Here is a 26303-nt window from a genome sequence, read left to right on the forward strand (position 1 = left end):
CTCACGTATCCTGTCCCTAACTGTTAGCATCTTCTCATCCTGGTACAGTCCATCTAACAGGTCTACAAGTTCATGTTTCAGAGCAAGCTAAGATTCAAACTTCCACTGTTCATCTCCTCCTTTTCAACTCTGAAGTCAGCAGTTACTTGTCTAAGACAGAGTGAAAAATTGACTAGGCTTCAGGATTTAGCTCACAGGCCTAATTTTCATTTTTAAGTTCAGAGGAATTAATTAATCACACATTTTTGGAAGTGATGTTCAAGAAGAAATGGTTTCTTTCAATTCTGAAAATTTTGTTTCATTGATAACATAATTAATTGTAATGAATTTGCTAGTGAAATATTCAAGAGTACAGTCACGATAAACATGTTAATACTTGCACTGACTTCTCTTTTGCAAAGCAGTTACTGGCTTTGGGAATAAAATATGATGGATGGTTCAAAGCAAACAAGCTCAATTTCAGAAAATTCTAGTCATGACAGAATATTCTGAATTGGTCTAGAAATACTCACTAGATGAAGAGAAAATTTAACAGAATGGGCTTTGAAAAAACTATACCAAAAATACATCCAAGCCCAATCAATTATCATAAAAATATAACAGTTTTAACTGATGCACGCAAGGTTTGGTTGGTTTATTTTTAATGACAATTCATGAACAATTGGCTGAATCAAAGGTCACATTGACTTGCAAGATTATCTAATCTGTATTGGAGCTTCAAGATGTTGGTCTGCTAGAAAAAAAAAATCAGAGAAAGCTAAAGGAAACTAAATAATCTGTCAAATAAGAAAAGTTATTGCCACTATATATTTAAAGATGACTCCAAGTAGGAATTAGACCCCAGTTAACCCAAGTTTTACAACTATTTGAGGCAGAGCTTTGTTTTATTTTCATCTGTAGAGATCCTTTGGTCATATTCCAAACATCTTTTCTATGTATTGATTGCAATTTCCACCATGTTATTGCTGAGCAGCACTTACACAGTATCAAGGCCTGTCCTGCTCCCTCGTGTCACCCAACCAGTGAGTGGATTGCGGGTGCACAAGAAGTTGGGACGTGACACAGCTTGGACAACTTATCCCAGCTGGCTACATGGATGTTCCACACCACGTGGTGTCATCCTTGGCATATATAGTTGAGGAAAGTAGAGGGAAGGGGGGATGTTTGGAGTAATATTGTTTGTCTTACTGAGTCACTGTTACACCTGATGGAGCCCTGCTTTCCTGGGGATGGCTGAACACCTGCCCACTCATGGGGATTGGTGACTGAGTTCCTCTGTCTGCTCTGATTCTGCATGTAGCCTTTTGCTTTAGTTATTAAACTGGCTTTATCTCAACCTACAAGTTTTCTCACTGTTACCCTTTCAATTCTGTTGTTTCTTCCCATAGGGGGAGGGAGCAAGCTGCTGTGTGGAGTTTAGCTGCCAGCTCGGGTTAAAAGACAACAATCCCAAGCAACAAACAAAAGGTTTAATGAAAAATTGTAATAATTTGGGTTATCTACCAATCTTCCCTGTAATGCTGCTACAGGCATAGCAATACCAGAGAGAAATGTAATGTCAACAAGAAGCGTCATAAAAGAAAGAAAATCCTAAATAATTCACAGTACCTGATACAGAACTGCACTAGGAAACAGAGACTGATACACAAAACAAACCAAAAAAAGCCATAGAGAATAAACAAGTGGGACTTTCAACCATGTGCATGGAAAATTAATACAACCAAAGACGAAACTTCACTGCATGATGAGTAGGATGTGGGGAAATGGAGGTTCAAGAACTCTTGTGAGAAGGGTGCCTGGAAAGATGCAGCAGAGAGAGGATTTTCCCAGCTCCACAGCCACTGAGCTCTGCAAGTGGTATTAGTGACTGGCAACAAACAACTTCATATGCTAAGTTCCCTGGCATGCACCATGTAACACTGTCTCATGGGTAGTTTATTACAAAATTAACCACACTTGTGGCCTGTAGAGTACAAACTTCAGAAAGCAAATAAACATAACTCAGGGTTTTTTTGTCTTATTTACAATTATTAAAGTTTTGAGAGCTCTCTATAGGAATGTAGCCAGATAGATGTCCACATAACAAAGAACCGATTCCTAATTATGTTAATAAAACTATAAGATTTTATCTCCTAGTTATAAATTAAATAGCCTTTCCAAATAAAATCTAAGGACAACAATAAATAAAGCCCTTGAACTAATTATTTTCACTCTCTGTTTTTCCTTTTCTTAAACACAATCAAAACTATTCACAAGAGGAAATAAATATTAGCTAAGGATTAAAAAAAATTAAGATTTATGCCAGCAATTTCAAAGTCATCTCAAGTAATTTGGGAACCCTACTATTCCACAACATACCCTCCATGAAGAAGGGCAGAAACCATTGTGGTAGATGCTTTTATTGTGACAGGAATTTAATGTGCAATTGTCCTCAACTTTTCATTTAATAAGGTTATTTAATTTAGGATTTAGAGGTAAAAGCAGTTTGTAGTGTTTTCATTGGCATAATTAATCATATCCTGCTCTTCAGAAAGAAGACATCTGTCATGGGGCAATCCTGTAGACATTAACTCTGTCATTCTTTTCATGTCAGAATAACCTCCGGAGTTGTTCCACGTCTCTAATAACAGTAATACAATTGTAAAATCCTAGTTACCAAAAAATAGTACACCATACAATATACAAAGCACATGAAAACTGTATTTATCCTTATCATAAGTCATCAATGGTGAAGTGTGGTGTTTAGCTTATCAAGAAAATTTGCAAATATAGGCAAAACAAAACACTTAGCAGAGAGTTAGTATACAACCAAATCTTTCTTTTTCCACTAAATCAGTTTAGGAGTCTTGTAGAAAGAGTTGCATCCTCTACTGGACTGACAGGATGATTTACAGTTACTGAGCTCTATCAAGGTAATATTTTTAAAGATATTACTGACTAGATCTTGCTTTTTCATGATAATTTTAAGGCTGAAAATCATGGAAGCGTCAATGAAAGACAGAAGTATCTGTATGTTAATGGCAGTGGTGTGGATTAAAAGGATTGCTTTTAAGGTACTGTTTAGCTTGACAATAATCCATAGATCTATTCACAGCAATATTATTTTACTTAGTACAAGTGGAACAAAATAAAAGCAGAATTATCCTCCAGTATTCTATAAACAGCAAGGGAAAAGAGTGCTGCAGAGATGCAGCTATTCTTATATGCTTACATCTTTGTTTGTTGGTTTTTTTTAAAGAAAACAAGGCCCCAAACTGCTTAAAATTCCAAATACCTGAACTGAAAGAAACAATGTTTCCCTCATAAATTACCGTTCTCTTTAGGAGCTTAACTTTGCTCCCAGGTGTTTGGGGTCAGATGGGGAAACTGGTGACAGCAGCATATTAGCTAAAGTGATAAAAGTGGTAAGAATTCAGGACTGCCATTATAAAAGGGAAGATCCAGCAGTGACCACACAAAAGGAATTACTTGGAGGAAGTATGAACTTTATGAAGTTTTAAAGAACCCAGTACAGCAGTACAAATAAGTAGACATTTAGAGAATGAACAATGTCGCCATAGATGCTGTTTTAGCTGTGTAGGATCCATCCCATTCCGTTCTTTCAGACTACATGGATTATGTCCTTGACTTTGGCATCCTATCAAAATGCAACTCCTCTAATACAGAACTAGACACTTATGATCAAGCACCAAAATGAAACTAAAAGCAAAGCAGAATGGAAATTAGACAAGTCTCAAAATCAGTGGTTCATGGCTCTTCTGATCCAAATCAGCATAAAAATATCATTGCTGATCGAGAAAACCCTGATACTGAAGTCATCTCATAATTCTGCATTCTTTTTTATCTTTCTATGGCAAATCAACCATTTAATATCAGCCTTTATTCACCTCTGTCCATTTCTTGTATTCTTTTGCTTTGGTACAAAATGAAAGTCCAGATGGGGAGCATGACATAAACCTCTGTTCCAGTTCCTACTCTTGTTGAGGCACTGGCTGCAATTCTTCCCCAATCTCTTAGTTACAATCTTTGCATTTAGGACTTCAGTTGGACATGGACATGCCCCGGTCTTGCCCAGCTGGTAACCCATATCATGAGAAGTCTTGACCAGGGACAGGGTAAGATTGTTCCCAGTGATGGTGGCTCCTGTTTCTGCCTGCTTGTCCTGTCACACCTTTAGGCAGGGCACCACCAGCTAGTTCACGAAGTTGCTGGACCCATTCAAGGACCAAGGATGCCATGGCTGTGCTCTTTGTGATGCTGCCTTTCACCTCCCTATTTTCATTTTTTCACCATTACTCCTCCTTTTTCTCATTAGTTGTCTTCAACGTCATCTCACTATCCTCTGGTCTCATTTTTGTCTTTCTACGAGGTGGAGGGGAAAGGGAGCAAAAGGGATCAATGACTGTTCCTAGTGCAAGAGATGAGTGCAAGTAGCAGCCAGCAGCAGTGGGAGGGAGAAGCCTAACCATGAGCCAGCAGTGGTGCCCAGAGCTGCAAGATCAGCAGCTTGAGCTGTGCCATACCTCCATCTTACCCCACAGAAGAGAAACACTGTGGTACATTTTCAGATACCCTACAATGCCAAGACAATATGCGGCAAAGGGTTTGCCTTACGGGTGACAAACTGTGCGCTTCTAGCAGCACTTCTTATCTTTGGACAGCAAATCCTCTGCCCTCATGCAGGCAAACCCTAAGCCTGCCTCCTTGTTTTGGCTCCAGCACTGTCTCCAAAAATGTAACTGCTACACACACATACACACAATATTTCTGGGGAAATACCTAAATAGAAAAAGATTATTGCTATAAAACTTTAGAATGAGATGGGTTTATAACAGTTCAACTTGAACAGCTGGAGGTTTTTCATCATATTGATATTTTGTGACTTTCTTTTTGTGGACAGGAAAATTTCCTACATAAAAGCTGCAGTTCATCTCTTGACATATACAGGAGAAAAAACAGTATTTTAAGTAGCTGCAAGAAACTCTTCTCTTATTACTCAAAGTAAATGGTAGAAAACCACTTACCCCCAGTTGCCACAGTAATTTCACGTAGAAAATGACCATAAAATGGAAAATCAAAGGACAGATTCACTCTCTGAAAGGAACATCAGAAAATAAAGTCAATATTGAGCAGAAAGGTAAGAGAAAACAAGACAAAGAGTCCTCCACTTCAAGTATCTATTTCATTGCTTTTTATTTTTCATTAGAGTCTTGCTATTGTTAATTTGGATCTGGTAATAGCTAACTGGAAACAATTCTGTGTAGCACTTAAACACCTGAAAACAGTGAATCTTCGTAACTAAATACTTCAGAAAATACTCGAACAGACATTGTAACTCACGCATAAGAATAGAATTGATAAAGATTTGTAGACTTTTTCCTTAAAAAAGTTTCTTTAAACTCTTTCTTAAGAGGAGCCATCAATATCAAAAGCCTTAGCAAAACCTGCATTTTACAGGATGCATACTACCTTGGCTGCTGGGCATTTGCTCCTCTGTCACACGTGCTTTCAGATTCAAGTGCTCTCCCTGACACCCTGCTCCTACTTGAGTGTTTGTGTAATGAAGCCTGGCCACCGGAAGGCAATTCCTCTGTCACACCCATATGACAACCAGTTCCCAAACTTCTCTACCCTGTCAAGTAGGAGATGAAATGATGTATAAAGAAATATTCAACAGAAGCAACAATAAACTCTACTTTGGATACTTACTGCAAAATAAAAATAAAAACAATTTCCCATCAGCATACAGATGACAACCCTACACCAGCTGAATTGTAAGTTGGGGAACAGACACTTCTAAACTAAGCTCACCATAAAGCACTATTCAAAAATTCAACCTCACTTTTGCTCTCTGCCTATGGCTTTCTCCTTTTCCATCTACTCTACTACTTTCCCAGAGCTTGGTAATTATTGTGTCCACCCATAATTATCACCTCATGTGCTGTCTGATGAAACTCTGAACAAATTAGTAGTCATGGCAGAAAGGAGTGCTGAAATATCAGTAAGGTCTTTCCACTGTTTAAATATAATATCCCATAAAAAACACATCACTTCTATAGTGGTCCAAACCCCAGACAGGAAACTGGCATGAAGCCCACTGCCTGTTATGTAAGAAGAGTTACTGTAGTAAAAATGGGTTATTGGTGACCGTCACTCTACCCTGAGCTTTGATATCTCCACTTAAGAATGCACAACAGCCCATACATTTTAAAAAAAGAGGAAAAGAAAAAAAGGAAAAAGAAAATAACTTTTTGTCTTTGTTTTCCTTACCATTATTTCTGTCCTGGGTTTACTATTTTCAGATTATATCTGAGTACTTCTCTCAGGAATAATTATGCTTACATCCACTAGAAATGTTTAAAGAATTATTTAGCATGAAATTAGTAGCTGAAGATTTACAGTAACTTTAATTTAGATTTACTTTCCACTTAAGTGAAAGACAGAATTTAGACAGGATTTATTAGCTCATTTTTGTTTGTTTTTAATTAAAATGCAAAATCCATTTGCACTGTGTTAATTGGACTGAGTAGGTTCTAATGACCTTTTCTGTATATACATAAATATGGATGTACAACTGAACATTTCTAATCAGAATGGCATATGCAAAAGACAGCTCATGAATTAGGTTAAACTAATGGTTTTTACCATGTCCTAAAGTTTTTGCTGCTGAAGTGTATGCTATGTATGCACTTCATTTAAATTGTCCTTGCTCTACTAAACATAATTTCCATGAACTCTGGTAGAACTACCAATTTGCTGACCAAACGTTCCCTCTTCCTTTTATATACTGTCTTCCATCTTACCTATTAACTTTCTGAATGCACAGGAACCATTAAACTTCTTCAATTGAAGACTCTTCAAATGTGCCCTCTTAACAATCTTCTAAATTGCTATAATATAAACATTAGTATAAAGATGTCTGCAATAAAATTTGATCCTATGCCCACTTAAGCCAGGTACAGGTCTCTCACTGACTTAAATCAAAAAAGGATGTCTTAAATTCTGACAATGCAAATATATTTAATGTAGACAATTGTTTAGCCTATTACTGTAATAAAGAATGCACATGATTTAAGGAATGTTTTAAAGCACAATATTCTAATAGTCACTAAAAGTGTGTTTTTACTTTTGCTGCTAGAAAGCATATATTTTTTACCCCCCAAAATACCGGAACTTTCAACCCACTGAAATAAAAATGTTTTCTCTGTACATAAATGATAGAATGGACTGACAGAAAAGGGAATTGAGCTCCCAAGTATAAGGTACCCTGTGTCTAGTTCAGTATTTGAGCAATCAGCTACTAGATATCTAATCTGAACACAATGAATATCCAAGCTGCACCTAAAATTCTATTATAAAGTTAAGATGATGGCCATATGTTAAAAAACAACCCTTACTACTAGTGATATTAATCCTGTAGTGTTAGACATTTTAATTGTTCCATTAATGTATCTTACTTTCTGCAACCAATTTCTATGCTGTTTATACAGTCAAACCATCTCATGGATCTTCTCTTTATTACTTTTCCTGTAGAAGCAAAACCAGCTGACAGTTTCTGCGAACTCAGGATATATTTCAAAGTGAAGGAAAACACACAAATTAAGCGTAAAATTTTTACCATTCAAAGAATCCCCAACATTGCTAAATGAATTCATCAAGGCTTAGCATGCAAGAATTTAATTCCTGGTCTTACTGTCAAATTGAAGATTAATGTTTAGAAAATATCGGCATGTAAATCACTGAGTTGTAGAAAGATGTGTAAAATGGCCTTTTAAAAACAGCATGAGAAAGTTTACTGGTGTGGAAGAGAAGGGAAGAGATTGCTGCTGAGTTATGCGTGATCATGTCAGAATATATGACTCTACAGCTGCAGAGTTATAGAGAGCACATCTCTTTGTTAATGAAGTCCATTTTGAAGTGAAAAGGGGTATTGTTTGCTTGGACACATACAAGAAATCAATTATAGATGTATAAATGAAATATAAAACTCTACAGATTGACTCACTGGTACTTTTTCATCCTTCAGAAGGGACATAAAACCAACCTCTGAAAATGAGGTCTTTAAAAATATATACAGACATGGCTGCAGGCCCTCAAATTTCCAGTCCAGGGCACTTGGGTAAGTATGAAGAGATGGATACCAGTGTGCTGATCTGGGACCACAGTCTTCTCCGTTAGATTTGGCAGAAAGGCAGAGAGGACATTTGAAATTCAATACACAGATCTTAAACCATTTGTTTTGGGCAGAAACAGTTGAAGCCCTCATGTCAAGGTCCCGTTTGCCATGCTGAGTGGTCCTTTACACTCATCCGACACCCAGATCAAAAAAATTGTCTTGTTCTAAACCTTTACTCTAATAACTTTGACAAAATGTCCACCTTGGATTTGACATGTTTAGGTGCATAATTTCAGGGATCCAACTGGAAAAAAAAGTGCTTACAACTGTGCTGGTTTGAAGGTGAACCAGCAAGGGAAAATGAACTCACCACGAGAGAGATTATAAGTCAGAGCTAAAATTTAATAATAATATTATTATAACAACACTGACACACAAGGGAAATCGCTTTCAACTCACAATACCCCAGCAGTATAACCCAGTGTCCTGGGGCACAAACCCAAGGGGGTTTGTTTGCCCTTGTGCTGAGACCCCCTGTGGCTCCCCCAAGTCCAGAGCAAAAGGAAAAGAAAAACCTGTTGGTGCAGGCGAGGGCTGTGGTCTGGGCGAGAGCGGTGATCTCCTGCTGTCGAGGTCCTGCTGCTGCTCTGGATCCGACGAGAAGTACCCGAGGTCTTCTTACCCACCACTTATGTACCCTCAGGGAGCACTCAGTCCCTCCCCCTGGGCGGGGACTCACACAATGGGTGATTGACTCTGGGAGCCAGGGGGTGTTGAGCTGTTGATGGCCCATTAGCAGCTCCGCCCCCCTCAGGCTGGGTGTGAAGGAGATAATGGCTCCCTGGGCAGCTGCTGCTAATGGCCCATTGTCCTTGGGGAATGAATAGAGGGGGTAGAATACACAGCTTTGATCACCCCCACACAGGGTTAGCTGGTCCCTCCTGCTGAACTAGGACATTATCCACCCCTTATTCTACTCCATCTAGTCATTCCCAAATTAATCCCCTTTTTACCTATACATATATATACATACATATATGCAATGAAACATTACAAACTCTTCTCGCTCAAAATTAGGTCCCCTTGTGGTACACAACGTGTTTCTCCATCTTTTTGCATTACCCACCAAGTGCAACCAGGTCCTTGAGCAAAGACAATCCCTCGGATGGGTTTGCCTTTGTTTGAGGTGGGACTAACCCAAACAGTCTTTCCTAACATACCTCTCATATGGACCACAGGGACTTTATCTCCATCTACAGTATTCAAGAGTTCTGATTGGGCAGGGCCAGCTCGATTGATGGAGCCCCGAGTGTTGACCAACCAGGTGGCCTTTGCCAAATGCAGCTCCCAGTGTTTGAAAGTTCCCCCATCCAACGCCTTCAAGGTTGTTTTCAGCAGTCCATTACATCGCTCAACTTTCCCGGCAGCTGGAGCATGGTAGGGGATATGATACACCCACTCAATGCCGTGCTCTCTGGCCCAGGTGTCTATGAGGCTGTTCTTGAAGTGGGTGCCGTTGTCAGACTCTATTCTCTCTGGGGTGCCGTGTCTCCACAGGACTTGTTTCTCAAGGCCCAGGATGGTATTCCGGGCAGTGGCGTGAGATACGGGGTATGTCTCCAGCCATCCAGTGGTTGCCTCTACCATGGTCAGCACGTAGCGCTTGCCTTGGCGTGTTTGGGGAAGTGTGATGTAGTCAACTTGCCAGGCTTCCCCATACCTGTATTTCGACCACCGTCCACCATACCATAGAGGCTTCACCCGCTTGGCCTGCTTGATGGCAGCACATGTGTCACAGTCATGGATAACCTGTGAGACACTGTCCATGGTTAGATCCACCCCTCGGTCACGAGCCCATCTGTATGTTGCATCTCTGCCTTGATGACCAGAGGCATCATGGGCCCATCGGGCTAGAAACAATTCACCTTTATGCTGCCAATCCAGATCTACCTGAGAGACTTCAATCCTGGCAGCTCGATCCACCTGCTCGTTGTTACGATGCTCCTCATTAGCCCGGCTCTTGGGTACATGAGCATCGACGTGACGGACCTTCACACTCAGCTTCTCTACCCGGGCAGCGATGTCCTGCCACATCTCAGCCGCCCAGATGGGTTTCCCTTTGCGCTGCCAGCCGGCCTTTCTCCAGCGCTCCAGCCATCCCCACAGAGCATTGGCCACCATCCACGAGTCAGTGTAAAGGTAGAGTCTTGGCCACTTCTCTCGTTCGGCGATATCCAAAGCCAGCTGAACAGCTTTCAGCTCTGCGACCTGACTTGATCCACCTTGTCCTTCAGTCGCTTCTGCAACTCGACGTGTAGGACTCCATACAGCTGCTTTCCATTTCCGGCTTGTCCCTACAATGCGGCAAGAGCCATCTGTGAAGAGAGCATATCGCTTCTCCTCTTCTGGTAGCTGGTTATATGGTGGGGCCTCCTCAGCTCGTGTCACCTGCTCCTCTTCTTCTTCGGAGGACAATCCGAAACTCTCACCTTCCGGCCAGTTGGTGATGATTTCCAAAATCCCAGGGCGATTAGGATTCCCTATCCGGGTTCGCTGCGTGATCAGAGCGATCCACTTACTCCATGTGGCATCAGTGGCGTGATGGGTAGAAGGAGCTTTTCCTTTGAACATCCAGCCCAACACTGGTAGTCGGGGTGCCAGGATGAGCTGTGCCTCAGTGCCAATCACTTCTGAGGCAGCTCGAACTCCTTCATAAGCTGCCAGGATCTCTTTCTCTGTTGGGGTGTAGCTGGCCTCAGATCCTTTGTATCCCCGGCTCCAGAATCCCAGCGGTCGTCCTCGAGTCTCCCCAGGTACTTTCTGCCAGAGGCTCCAGGATGGGCCATTCTCCCCGGCTGCAGTGTAGAGCACATTCTTCACATCCTGTCCTGTCCTGACTGGCCCAAGGGCTACTGCATGGGTAATCTCCTGTTTAATCTGCTCAAAGGCTTGTTGTTGTTCAGGGCCCCACCTGAAATCATTTTTCTTCCGTGTCACAAGGTAGAGAGGGCTTACAATCTGACTGTACTCAGGGATATGCATCCTCCAAAAACCCACGGCACCTAGGAAAGCCTGAGTTTCCTTCTTGCTGGTCGGTGGGGACATAGCTGCTATTTTGTTGATCACCTCTGTTGGAATCTGACGACGCCCGTCTTGCCACTTCACTCCTAGGAACTGAATTTCCTGAGCAGGTCCCTTGACCTTACTTCGTTTAATGGCAAAACCAGCTCTTAGGAGAATCTGGATTATCTTCTTTCCTTTCTCAAAAACCTCCCCTGCTGTGTTCCCCCATACAATGATGTCATCGATGTACTGTAGATGTTCTGGAGCCTCACCCTTTTCCAATGCAGTCTGGATCAGTCCATGGCAAATGGTGGGACTGTGTTTCCACCCCTGGGGCAGTCGATTCCAGGTGTACTGCACCCCCTTCCAGGTGAAAGCAAACTGCGGCCTGCACTCTGCTGCCAACGGAATGGAGAAAAAGGCATTGGCAATGTCGATGGTGGCATACCACTTGGCTGCCTTGGACTCCAGCTCATACTGAAGCTCCAGCATGTCCGGCACAGCGGCACTCAGGGGGGGTGTGACCTCATTGAGACCACGGTAATCCACCGTCAGCCTCCACTCTCCACTGGACTTTCGTACTGGCCATATGGGGCTATTAAAGGGTGAGTGAGTCTTGCTGACCACCCCTTGGCTCTCCAGCTCACGAATCATCTTGTGTATGGGGGTCACAGAGTCTCGGTCAGTGCGGTATTGCCGACGGTGCACTGTGGCTGTGGCCAGCGATACCAATTGTTCTTCAACTTTCAGCAGTCCTACAGCAGAAGGGTCCTCTGAGAGGCCAGGCAAGGTGCTCAGCTGTCTGATTCCCTCTGTCTCCACAGCAGCTATGCCAAAGGCCCAACGCAGTCCCTTTGGGTCTTTGAAATATCCATTCCTCAGGTAGTCTATGCCAAGGATACACGGGGCTTCTGGACCAGTCACAATGGGGTGTCTATGCCATTCCTTCCCAGTCAAGCTGACTTCAGCTTCCAGTACAGTCAGCTGTTGGGATCCCCCTGTTACCCCAGAAATAGAGATGGATTCTGCCCCGACGTATCCTGATGGCATCAACGTGCATTGTGCGCCAGTGTCCACTAAAGCTTTGTATTTCTGTGGGTCTGATGAGCCAGGCCACCGAATCCACACAGTCCAATAAACCCGATTGTCCCTCTCCTCTACCTGGCTAGAGGCAGGGCCCCCCTAGTTCTGGTCATGGTATTCACTGCGCTCTCCCTGTGAATATGACCGGGAGGTTCCTTCAAGAGGATCGGGCATAACATCATCATTCCTATACTGTCTGGAGCCTTGCCCACGAGAGACCGGAGCAGCCTTCAACCTTGAAGAATTCCCTGTGTTAGTTGTGCCTCTTTGCAATTCACGTACCCGAGCTGCTAAGGAAGAGGTGGGTTTCCCATCCCACTTCCTCATATCTTCTCCATGCTCATGGAGGTAAAACCACAGATTGCCGCGTGGAGTGTACCCTTTCTCCTTAGCTGGAAGACGCCTGCTTCTGATGGCGGAGACTCTTGTTTGATCTGGAGAGATATGGAAGAGTCCTTCCTTAATCTTCTCTTCCAGTTCAGCCAGTTTTGTTTCCACAGCTGAGACATGGGCTCGTAATGGAGCAGTGACAGTGTCTTCATAAATCCTGAGTTTGCTGACCAGTGCACCCACCTTGTCTTCTCCCTCTCTCCACTGCAATGTTGCAAGGTAGCGAGAATACATTTCTGGCCCAAGTCGTGCAAATTTTAACCACATCTGGGATGTGCACTGGACACCATCTGGACTTTTAGGGAATCTCTCATCCTCTGAAAAGATTATCTCCAGTACGGCTAATTCCCTTAAGCACCGGATACCTTGTTCCATCGTGTTCCACTGTCCTTGCTGTACGTGGAGGTCCTCCTTACAAAGATATCTCTCCCTCACGCTTGACAACAGTCGCCGCCAGAGGCTGAGAGTTTCCTGTCTCTTTCCAATGCCCTGATCAATGACAACATCTCGAGACAGGGATCCCAGCTGCCTTGCCTCACTCCCATCTAGGATTGTATCATTGGCTGCAGCATCCCAGATTCGAAGTAGCCAGGTCAAGATGGACTCATTTGCCTGTCGTGTGAACTCTCTCCGGAGCTCACGCAGCTCTCCCAGGGATAGGGACCGGGTGATTATTTCTGGCTCCATTTCTTCTGCTTGAGATGAAGGTCCTGACTCTTCCTCGTCATGCACTATACGAACTGATTTGGTCTTTGATTTTCTTTTCTGGACAGGGGCAACTGCTATCGGTTTCTGTTGTCCTTCTGTCTCAGTCATGGTCTGGGTGGACATGGCGCTAGTTGATGTATCTCTCTTCCTCTCTGTCTCAGTCATGGTCTGGGTGGACATGGCGCTAGTTGATGTATCTCTCTTCCTCTCTGTCTCAGTCATGGTCTGGGTGGACATGGCGCTAGTTGATGTATCTCTCTTCCTCTCTGTCTCAGTCATGGTCTGGGTGGACATGGCGCTAGTTGATGTATCTCTCTTCCTCTCTGTCTCAGTCATGGTCTGGGTGGACATGGCGCTAGTTGATGTATCTCTCTTCCTCTCTGGCTCAGTCATGGTCTGGGTGGACATGGCACTAGTTGATGTATCTCTCTTCCTCTCTGGCTCAGTCGTGGTTTGGGTGGACATGGTGCCTGTGGATTTGCTCCTTTTCTCCTCCTCCTGATGATGCTGTACCACACCAAGCAGTGTGCGGTAGGCAGTGGCCAGGGCCCAGCAGGTTGCTGTGAGCTGCACATCTCTGGGACTACCAGAGCATCTTCCTTTCACATAGCTTAGCATTTTGGCAGGGTCCTGCAGTTGTTCCGGGGTGAATTTCCAGATCATTTGAGGAGAGAAGGTCTCCAAATACTGGCCCATATCTTCCCACTTCCCGTGCCACTCAACATCATCCGCTCCCAGGGCAGGCCTCCAGCAAGTCTCCTTAGAGAGCCCAGTTCTGACCCTAAACATGGTGTACACAGTACAGAGGAGACAAAGCAACACTAACAGCAAGATTATGCTGTCCCTAACATCAAAAGGAAGCTCAATATTTTCAATGATTGTTGTAGCAGAGGTGAAAAGGTGGAAGTAAGAATCTCCGCCTGTTTTCCCCACAGTCTGGGTGCTATTTTTAATGAGACCCCAGAGGTAACAACCCAAACCAGGACAGGCAGACCAGACTGAATATACATTCACAATGAAATTCATTGCTTCTGATGTTATGACAACATAAACATAGTATATTAATAAAGCAATTTTGATCCTTCTCCCTGGTATTAAAGAGAGCATCAAAACAGGCACATGGTTCCCCATGTGTCGAAATATGAACAGGCCCAGATACACCATCCACATGAATACATCAAGCAACATGGTAGTCAGGGAGTTTCTGTACCCAAATACACAAAATGAAATTGTAGTTCTGACTTCTCTCTCGTGCCCCACGTTGGGCGCCAAAAAATGTGCTGGTTTGAAGGTGAACCAGCAAGGGAAAATGAACTCACCACGAGAGAGATTATAAGTCAGAGCTAAAATTTAATAATAATATTATTATAACAACACTGACACACAAGGGAAATCGCTTTCAACTCACAATACCCCAGCAGTATAACCCAGTGTCCTGGGGCACAAACCCAAGGGGGTTTGTTTGCCCTTGTGCTGAGACCCCCTGTGGCTCCCCCAAGTCCAGAGCAAAAGGAAAAGAAAAAACCTGTTGGTGCAGGCGAGGGCTGTGGTCTGGGCGAGAGCGGTGATCTCCTGCTGTCGAGGTCCTGCTGCTGCTCTGGATCCGACGAGAAGTACCCGAGGTCTTCTTACCCACCACTTATGTACCCTCAGGGAGCACTCAGTCCCTCCCCCTGGGCGGGGACTCACACAATGGGTGATTGACTCTGGGAGCCAGGGGGTGTTGAGCTGTTGATGGCCCATTAGCAGCTCCGCCCCCCTCAGGCTGGGTGTGAAGGAGATAATGGCTCCCTGGGCAGCTGCTGCTAATGGCCCATTGTCCTTGGGGAATGAATAGAGGGGGTAGAATACACAGCTTTGATCACCCCCACACAGGGTTAGCTGGTCCCTCCTGCTGAACTAGGACAACAACAAAGATGTGGAAGGGTGTTGCCATCACTAATTATTGAATGCAGTTTAAAATTTCTCAAAGGAATTTCGCTAATGTTAAGGTCTCATCTTCATAAATTACTTTTAATAGGGAAAGATGTCATATCTTATATGAGTATTTTAAATTTATTTATTAGTTAGGGTTTTTTGTGGGGTTAGGGGGTTTGAAGGTGTTGGCATATTTCTATTCCCTCCTTCAACACAGAGCACCAGTATCCTACATGAAGCTGGCAAGGCAGGCAATGAAGATTCTCACTTTTAGGTGCCCTGAGGCTTTTTTTCCTCATTAGAGCCAAATCATTCTAAGAAATAGCTTATACAGTGTTTATTGAAATCTACATCAAAGATATATAATTGGCTGAACCCTCTTCTTTTATTTATCTCTGGCTCCTTACAGTCTTTTTTGAGTATGAAGAGTATATTTTTTGAACTGGACTCTTTTCAGTCACATGTTTTGGATTTATCACCTCATTCTGCTTTTTCTATTCGGAGCTAAATACATAGTATTTCTTCCTGCTCCTTCTTGCATTCCTCTGAGCAGAGCAAACAGATAAACTAAGAGAAAAGATTATTTAAACTTGTGGGGTTTTTCCAAGGTTTAAAACTGTTAAACAGATCTGCATCTTTAAAAACTGTACAACTTTTAAATAGGGTGTTCACTGGAATTTGTTTTAAACTGGCAACATCCAAGGACATTTTCATTGGAACTAATTTGAGGAATGTGTGAAACAAGAACCTTTTATATTTAATTTGCACTGATATGTATGTACCTTCTAGCCACAGGTGAGAACTGAGAATACAATCTGTAAATCATGCAGTGTTCGATTTCACTTCTAAGCGTGTAAGCCCATTATTTTTCATACCCTTTTTACCAGGCAGCAGGATTACAATAAGTTAAATATGATTGTGATCTACATTCCATGATATTTATTTGTCAATAACCTAAAATTGTGATATCATAACTTTGGATACTCTATGACATTCTCATGAGTTTTTTTTAGATGTCCCAAAAGGAAAAAGAAGTGTGACGCCTCACATAAAATAGAAATGCAAACACAGGTACATGCAATGGAAGATTTAAAACTTCATCAATTTTATCCTGAACCCAGTTCTGTTACTATTGAACTCAATGGCAAAATTCTCTCCAACTTCAGCAGCACAGTAATTTACTGTTTGATAGCTTGTGATCCTCATGAACAGTGGAAAATTTTAAATATATCTGTAAAGGAATCTCTAAAGGACTGTTTTAAGAGGTTCAAAAAGGCAACTTGGATTCACTTGTTAGCAACACTGTAAAGACTTTCACAGATTAACTAAAATTCAAAGATATAGCTCTTTGAACAGTAGTCACAATACTTAGTAATACTGCTATGTGTATCACTGATGAAAATACCCATGTTAGTCAAAGAAGAAAATGGTACCATAACTTACTGCAGCTTGCCGATGAGTATTGGAAAGGATCCCATGAATCTTTACTTTGTCCTTCTCCATTTGGTCTATGTTGACCCACAAATCCCGGCTGGTAGAATCATATGGGCCATATGTCCTTGAAGTATAATAATTATGATCTGTGTCTTCCTGAAAAGGGGAAAAACACAGTAAATACAGATTATAATGGAAGATGCGCTTTAGTTTTATATAAAGCTCTCCTTTGGAATACTGAGTGCTATTGCTCACGGAACTCAGTAAAAAATAGAAGTACAAATTGCAAATGTGTTGCAGACACGGCTCTGCTTCTAACCACTAGCAGTCAACAAGGCTGTTACCTCATCCAGTCATCTTATATTGTGATTATAATGTTCACTATCCCCAAATCCCAATCATGCAGTTCCTGTAATCACATTAGTGATATCTATAGCAAAATGTTTGATGGCTTTTGAGGCAAGATGGCCACTTAAATTCCTGTAATAATGGCCATGCTCTAGCAAAGCAATGAGCAGTATTCACAGTTAATACCTTTAAGAAAATGTAGTTTTTAACATTTCTGAACATAATTCATCAGGCTATCCTCTATAAGAACATCCAAAAAAATTCCTAATACCTATAGGCTTACAATGCTATTTTATTTTCAATCTCCAAAAGATTGGTTTACTGTTGACTTGTCTCTCAGAGACAGACACATACATATTTGTGGAGGAAAGTTCCCTAATTCTTGTGGTCTTTAAAATTACAGCAGTTGCTGCTATGCTTATGTCACAGCAAATTTCTGTCAAGGTCAGTATCTGTGAAGGTCTGTACCTCCCTGTGTACGACAGAGAAAGAGAAAAAAAGTGTGTAGTCTGAGGCAAGAAATGAAATATATTTCAGATACCCAGTCTTCCTTTACTCATTCCAAGCTGTAGCAACTATAAAATATTTCAGTCAACGTAATTCCCAGCTTTTGTTGAATAGCTACAAGTAATACCTTGAAAGTACTACATACTAGTACCTCAGTTCCTTCCCTGCTTCCACCTCCCCTGAGACAAAACAAAATAACCAAAACCTTGATGGTAGTGTTTTAAAATTAAAATAAACTTCAAAAATAAGCAGTACCATAGGAAATGGAAGAAGTGGACTTAGAATTTAGAACTACCCTGGTGACAGAGAAGTTCCTCTCCTGCAGTACTTCCTATAGTCACCCAGCAGCACAAGACTACCATCACACCAGGCCATGCAGACCTGAAAACCCCTCCCCAGAGCCCACTCCCCAGAGCATACACAACCTATTCCTAGTGACGTTGTTCTGAGCGGAAGGTATACTTGGCAAGGACTTATATTCTAGATGAAACTATTCAAGTCCTAGTTTAGATATATTGACCATAAATCCTGTTTCAGCTGGATTTCACCCTACGTTAACATCATTACTGATGCATTTTACTTTTGCTGTTGCAGACATAATCAGGTTACTTTCCCCTTGATGCTTTCTATACCTTCTGCTGTACTTTGTATGCCAGGATGTACTTTATATGCCCAGTAAATCTCAGTGACACTTTTGAAGCAACTTCTAACAGCTTCAAAAGCTCTGGGTTAGTCTCACAAGTAAACCTAATTAAAACTATTCTGTCAGGAAGATGACAAAAGCCAGACACCTCAACAAATTCTTTCTTCCTTTAATGGTCAACAGAAATAGTTATTCCTATCATGTATACAAAGGAGATACAGTAAATTAAAAGGTTCTGAGAACAAAGATTTATTTCCCAGTTTAATTTATCAGTCTGACAAAATTTCCACAGAAAATAAAACTCACATTTAAGGCATCAGAAATTCTCAAGGACAGGGCTCCAGAGACAAAGAAGAAATAATTACCAAAATAGATTGTTTCAGATAAACATGCAATATTTAAATTCTAATCAAAAGTGTGCAAAGCTTTTGCAATTCCAGTTTTTCATTACTAATAATGCTACTCCTGTTAATTAGTAGTGCCTAACCCCACTTCCACAACTAGAAGGCTTTAGCTCTGAGTCCAGTTGATAACTCTGAAAGAATGCTTTAAATGATATCTTGATCCATGCTCAAAGAAGATTCATGATACATCTTGTATATCAAGCACTTAAATTATAGCCTTCAGCTCAATATTTAGTCACTGTGTGAGCAGTTACTCAGGTCTACCAAATTTTCTATATGAAAAAAAAGTCTCATTTTATATTTTAATCCAATCCAAGTTAAAATAACCTTAGATACCTACGGAAGGAAAGAAATTCACTTTTACTTGGACATTAGGAGGAAGACAGAATTCTACTCAGTCTTTGAAAAAGCCTCATAGCCTTCATGGAAATGTATTTTATGAATATACAATTAATTATTTCTCTTTCATATTCTATTTTTTTAAAATCTTATATGTAAATTTATAATCTGACTACCAAAGGCACATGCAGCTAACTACTAAAGTTCATATGAGCAGCTCGAGAACGCTCAGTAACATTAGGATCCAAGCTTGTGTTCCAGGTTACTGCCTTCATAGTTTCTAATTTGCATTATCATGGAAACAGAATTCTCAGAGTCTTTCATAAATTGAATTTATTGGTATCATTAGATAGCTGTGAGTTTTCAATCTGTCAGACCTGTTTATATGATTTGGTTCATTGTACCTGCTTCATAATACATTCCATCCCTTACAGGTACTACGTACGTAAGAGGACTCAAAAATGTCTCAGAAATTATACCAAATTTGCATGTAGACTACTAAATTAAGAAAATAATTTTAATAGTTATGACACAGAAGCAGAGTTCTGCTGATAACTAAAATTCTATATTAATACAATTATAAAGAGAAACAAACCTTTCAGTACTTTTTAATGACATAGAAGCACATTACTGAAAGTAAGATCATTCAGAGAAAGCAGAGGACATACCCATTACCACTTCAAGAAAGTTTTTCTTTTTCTTTGTTTTTCAGGTATTTAGGAGATATGGGTGTTATCTCCCACTGCTTCTCTAGATGTACAGTTCTGTGCAAATACTGCATATATGTGCATACATAGTGCCTTTCTTCTATTGAATAGCATTAAAGCAAAGGATTTTTCCAGATGTTTTTTGCACCAGCTGTGAGGATTACTGTCGGCAGCCTTTGTGAGTATAAAGAGAAAATTTATTAGAACCTCTCTCACAACACTTCTTGTTTGGTGAAATAAGATACTTTTAACCTTGATGCTGAGTTGCCATCTTACTGTATGTTGTAAAGAAGATTAATTTCTTACAGTTTTCACAAGGGATATGGTCTGATGACACCTTGCATATATTCCCATATTTCTCCAACTACAACTGTATTTTTCAGGAAAGTTGAATGCATGCACTACTCATAAAAGCTCAGCACAACTGAAGATTAAGCCTTCTTTAAATCCTTGGTGTTCAGTATTTGTTAAATTCAAAAACTGAACATCCGTTCCATATGTTACATATATAGATACTCCCAAATACAGTCCAAACATCACATACCCGTTGCATCAGTAACTGCCATCCCTTGACAGATTAAGGTGATCTGTCACAATCAAGACACCATAAAGTAACTAAATGTGATATTTAAAAGGAACAACCACATTATGCCTCTGAGTATACTTTTAGTTATTAACTGGGATTTGGGCCAAAGATGTACATGAAAATAGTACCAAAACAGACATGAAACAATGAAGTTACCACTCAATGAAGTGAGACACCATAATTCAAGGATGATGTAATTACATACATAAACATGGGACTTTTAGGTTTAATTCTCTTCCTGACACCCTTTTTCTTTAACAAAAATGAAAAGGTACTGTAAATCTCTAGGAGATGGAGGATATTATCAAACAAGATTTAGGAATAAGAGCCTCTGTTGTATCCAGCTGCATGAATATTTTGCTTCTAAATACTGGTTTTAATTTGATCCAAACCACAGACACTACTGAACAAGAAGCTCTGCCAGCTATTGAGTTTTCTGTTTTTAAGGCTATGACTGAAGAAAAGTGATAACTTCAACCAGAGAAAAAGCAGCTGGCACACCCAGGAATGAACTCTGCTGTTACACAATAGTACACCATAGAAAAACATCTTACTTTCTCTGTAGTTGAAAGAAGAGAGGAAGACATTCACAAAGGAAATCATTATAGATCATCCAGACAGTTACATTTCAGTAGATTAGGTTTTGGCTGCCTTTTCCCACTACTGGAAGACTGTTTATGGCATTACCAATGAAAAATCAATCTACTGATCATTCCATCTGAGGATCCTCATCTTCAGATGTTTGTGATCAACCAGCATGAGTTATTGCCAGGGCAATGGAAGACAACGAGACTGTATTTAATTTGATAACTGTTGTCCCTTTAAATATACTATTAATTGAAATTTCATTTCCAAACTTCAGCTGAGATGACACCATAATGAAAAAACTCTGAAGCCCTCAAGGACACAGTGTTAGACCTTATAGATGCTTAATTTTATCACTGTAAAAGGAAGGTCTGGTATCTGATTTTTAACAAAATGCATTAACAAATTGCCCAAATATTGCCAAACTCACAAATACCTGTTTTTAAATTTACTGAAATTGCTGCTAATATTTGCCTTAAAAATTAATTCTGAGGAAATTCATCATCAATTACTAAGTTTAGAAAGTCATCTCTGAGTATTTCTAGATTAATAGCCTATGAAATTAATCCGAGAATTATGCTTTCTAAAAGGTGCATTTGCAGACTAAAATGGAAACTGAAAGGAGAAAACAGGCAATTATATATTTTAAAACAGGTTATTTTTCAGGGAGAAAGCAAAGATAATAAGACCTCTTTGGATATTTAGAGGAGGGAAATGAACTAGCAATTACAATTATTTCCCTCAGGAACAAAGCAGTTCTCGTGATCCACTTTGCCGAAGCAAAAAAAAGAAAACCCTTTCTATCTAAATAAGACAGCAACAAGATGGTCCTGCAACACATACAGAAAAAGCAGCTTCCTCAAACTATTTGCACTCTTACCCAATCTCATGTAATGTTTGGTATTCTCTTATGGTATCTGTGCCTACCATGTCAGTAAAATACAGCCAAAACTCACTTCTGAATTATTTCAGACCTTTGTTAGAAAATTGCTTTTATATTTCTGAACATTTTTAGTCCTCACCAGCTAAAAACAACACAAGAGGCAGAACAGAGATAACAGCTTCTGTAGGAATTGAGCTGGCTCTGCATAGCAGCTGATGGAAAGCCTCTTCTCAACAGCACGTTTTTGGGCACCAAGAAAGGGCAAGAGAGATGCACAGTCCTACTCTGCATTAGCTGGGCGGGGGAAGCATGTGTGTATAGTGTTGCAACTCATTTTTCCCCATTTATTTATATTTTCCTTAGGCAGGCCCTGACTGAGGCAGGGGCAGCTGCTAAGGACACACGGGGAACATCCCTAATCTAACAGTTAGTAGCACAGGAGATGAGACAATACAAGAAAAAAGTCACCTCTTCTGAGATGGAGACCCAGTGAGAAAATTAAGGCCAGAGAAAACAGAGAGACACTTTGCATGCTGTGGCCATATAACTAATATTAACACAGAGTACTGTAATTACTCATAACATAGCAATGCTATGATGCAATTTTACAGTTGTATAGGATCTGATAATCTAAGAACTCTGATGAATACTTAATTTGAACTGGCCTCGATATATGAAAGTTCTAATTTCAGTAGATAAGCTACATGTGGACTACAACATCAGTCTTACAGTGGATGAATATAGGGGCTGCTACACAGGAAGCTCGATCATTAGGAGTGGTTCTCTGCTGCTCAGGAGTACCAATTTCATTTCATAAGCACTTTGCATCAAGGATAAACTCTACAGTTCAATTTCATAACAAAAGTGTTTGTTTTGTATGATTCTCTACTGAGGAACATGCAATTTACAGAAGTGCTTTCACAGAGACAGCTACAACCTGTTCCTTTTTTTTTTTTTTTAAATTATCCAAAGTGGAAAGAATTAAAGAGACTAAATATATATATACACACACTCAAATCAGGCATAGCATACACACTTCATATCAACAATCAGCAGAACGTGAGAACACCATTGCTGATTATACAAGCCCTAGAAAACTTCGTTTTGAACAGCTAATATAATGACTAATGAATGAGGGGAACCCAATCTCATAGAAGAGGAAACTCTGTGGCTGAGTGCACTGGGATTAAGAATTCAATCTCATACTATATTCTCTAAGAAGAAGCTCCATGAGTGCTCTGCAGAGTCCTGAAAGCCTGTCATGTATGCGCAGTAGTCCCCAAACTCAGGTTTTCACTAGGACCACTATGGAAGCAACTTTGCCCAGAATCTCAAAGATTTAAATCTGGAAGTTTTTGTGAGCACTGAATGATGTCATCAACTGGGATGAAACAAAAGCATCTAGCTCACAGCTCTCTCCCCTATGTAGACACAAGGCTTTACACAGCTCTACAACATCTTAAGTTCCCAGGTTTTAAAATTGCACTTTTCTGAGCTCCTGACGGCTCCTATAATAGAGAGTCATACACACTGACAGACAGTCTTCAAGAGAAGGATGCCATAAAACTGTTATTAATCCAAAAAGCCATTTAGTCTTTCCGGCTTTGTGAAAAGTCAATGTGGAGCCCTTGCCTTTTCCATGATATTCAGCTGCTTTTGAAAGGAAGCTTCTCTCTTGGGGACTGCTATAATACTGTCAGCCTATTTAGGGGTCATTACAGCAGTCTCATAAGCCCCTTGGATTGTCTTGTCATATGAGACAAGCTTCAAAAGAGCAAAAATCTCTGCAATGCCTTACTTAAGAGAAGCAAAAATCCAAATCACCAAGTCACTCAAAAACCAATTACAGTAGGGAAATATTTATTATGCAGTTTTGTTCCTGATTTGCTGGACCAGGATTTTGAGAAATGACATTCTGAAAAAAAGCTTTTATTAACTGCTTTGTAGCACCCTCTCCACTAAAAGAAAATAGTAGGAGCCATTTCAATACAATGTCCTTGAAAACACCTAGAAGAAATTCTATTTTTGTGTCATTATGACACAGGTTTCAGAGTTTATTTCTCATTATTAGATATGTAAAAATGACTAAAGTGTTCATAAAACTGGAACTGTGAAAATGACTGTATGTAAACATAAATGCTATCTCCAAGGTCTAAACTACAGAATATTAGTGGTTATAACTCCATGTCTGTTACCAGCCCCATTCCTGGGGGCTGACGACTCCAAATAATGCCATAAGTTACTCTGTTTTTGTCAAGTTAGCTTTTAAAGATTTAATATTTTAGCCTTTTAAGGATCCTCTTCCTGTGGGGCATATAACCAACAGTGTATTTCTGACCATATGTACTTTGACATAGTTTACAGCCACCCTTGTGCAATTTTTTCCTCCCATGAAATACACTTTTTTTTTTAAATCCAGGTATTAAAGCAAATTTAAACTCTCTGTAGCCTATGTATTCCTCCACTATGTATTCAAATGCCAGGAGAGGTACATCATCCTTGTTTCCCATTCTTTGGCACTTCTCTGTTGGAAGAGACAAGAGGTAAAGAGCAACCCAGATCCAACCAAGAGCCCTGAGGCCTCATGTGAGGAGGGGAAATAGCAAATCTATTGTATGAAAAGTGTCACAGATCTAGAGGATTAAGTTAATATTAGCAGGTATAGTTTCTAGTTGATGAGGACTTCCCATAGGACAGTGCAGGAAGCTGGCTCCACCCTCACTGGTGTGTGCTGCAGTTCCAGAGTGCTTGATACTGTGCCTCTGGAATCCATCAGGGTTCAGAGCCAAAATTGTAGGGCAATCAGCTGTAGGAACATGTACAACCAAGACAAAGTTGATACAGGCAAGACCATGGGTTTATTAACGCGGTAGGATTTTACCAGTAGGGATAAGCCTAATTTAAAGCTTTTACAGGTGTCCTATGTACACCTCACTCAGAAAGAGTCTTTGCCAAAGCCATGCTGTTCACTGGGCATCACAAGACAAACTGCATCACCATGGCTTCTCTGGCAAGCACTTGGGTTAAGCAGATTGGAACCAAAACTGGTAGTCTATTTAACCAGAGCACTTTCTAATTTAGCTCTCACATAACAACACACAAATACTTAGTTACTAAAACATAGGACCAGCTGAAATCCACGATCAATAGGCAAAATTTCAAAATCATGATTAATATATTAGAAAGATAACAATGATGACTTGTAGCAATTTCTACTGCTCTTTGGAAAGCTTGCTCTTCAGTCTGGAAAAACTATGTATTTGGCTTTATTCCCATATATTTTTCCCTATACATCTGTAACGGGAGTTCAGTCAGGATATTCTACAAGAACAATGAAAAAATACAGGAGTTTAACAAACTCTTTTCACCAGCCATATTTCTTAAGGACTTGTCACAGAAAATGCTTATCTGATCTTGCAGTCACACACACACACAAAAAAAATCCCTTGAGAACTCTCATGCCACAACTGTAAGACATATTTAATTGAGATGCTTGATTAGTTACATGGTGCCTAGACAGGCGTATCCAAGTTGCTGCCTTTGCATGACATCAGGCTCCAAAGAAGCTTTCAACAGGATCTGCACTCTTGTTCTTCTGAAGAGGGATACTCTGAGCCCTTAGCAATACTCTGACAAGATCAAGATGTTAAATAATATCCTCCCTCAGCTGTCTCTGAAAAACACTACTGCCTTCAAGTTAACACCCAGGGTATTTGTTCCAATATTCACAAATATTTCAAAATTAAAGACATTATTTTGGTTTCAATAGATGTTCTTTTTTCTTGTATATAGCTACTAAAACTATATTGCTCTTTCAGAGTACTGATTCAATATGGAAAATTTCATAAACTTGTATTTCCTTGTTTGTCTTTCATCTAAATACAGGACACTAGAAGTTAAAACACAAACCATTTCAGAATTACTCTTGACTTGAAGGGTGTCTTTTCACAAGTTTAAGTTATAAAAGTGATGCCAAACATCTAAGCACTCAAAAAATGGTGGAAGATAAAGAAATGAGATTTCACTTGTAATCCAAATCAATTTATTTTTTACAAGTGTGTGTGGGTGGTGGGTGAGATAGAAAGTGGGAAAAGAGGAATAATCTCAACATTTTGACCCTGACTTGAAACAGGCCATTTTTATTTTGCTTGATACAATTTGTTGTTGGGATATCTGTAAGAAAAAAAAAAGAAAAAATATGTCTTTTCAGATCTAGATGAACAAGTTGAGCAGGGTGGTGTTTGGTTTGCAGGTGCAGGTGTCTGCATCAGAGCTACATTTGTAAGCGCTCATTAGCGGCACCACAGGCCTACTAAATGCTGTCAGTGAAGGTTTGCCAGCTCTTGAAGTTTTCAGGTCCAGTTTAGAGCAAACAGAATACCCACTTTGACTGCACTTACTGTGGGCGAGATATAATTGCCTAAGCACAGGAGAGACCCAGGGCCATCTGAAACTTGCAGATACGATTCAGGACATACAAGCACATCCTTACCCTGCAGGAGCAGCAATGGACCACTCACTATAACTGAAGTGCCTAAAATTTTATCAGATGTCCAAGATAGGCAACTTTCACCCTACATGTCTACCAAC

General features: G+C 40.5%; 1 protein-coding gene across 2 annotated transcripts in view; it reads right to left on the minus strand.

Annotated features, from left to right (window-relative positions):
* The window catches only part of PLXDC2 (plexin domain containing 2), a 246037-nt gene that overhangs the window by 102484 nt on the left and 117250 nt on the right, over window positions 1-26303 (minus strand). For both annotated transcript variants that reach the window (XR_011698271.1, XM_071560208.1), the window contains exons 3-4: window positions 16721-16867; window positions 5025-5094 (exon numbers count right to left, since the gene is read on the minus strand). Coding sequence is in view for 1 of the 2 variants with exons in the window: in XM_071560208.1 (XP_071416309.1) it covers window positions 5025-5094; window positions 16721-16867 (217 nt within the window). In the remaining variant the exon portion in view is untranslated. The remainder of the gene's footprint in view (window positions 1-5024; window positions 5095-16720; window positions 16868-26303) is intronic.

The sequence above is a fragment of the Pithys albifrons genome, chromosome 7 (assembly GCF_047495875.1).
Source record: "Pithys albifrons albifrons isolate INPA30051 chromosome 7, PitAlb_v1, whole genome shotgun sequence".
NCBI lineage: Eukaryota > Metazoa > Chordata > Aves > Passeriformes > Thamnophilidae > Pithys > Pithys albifrons.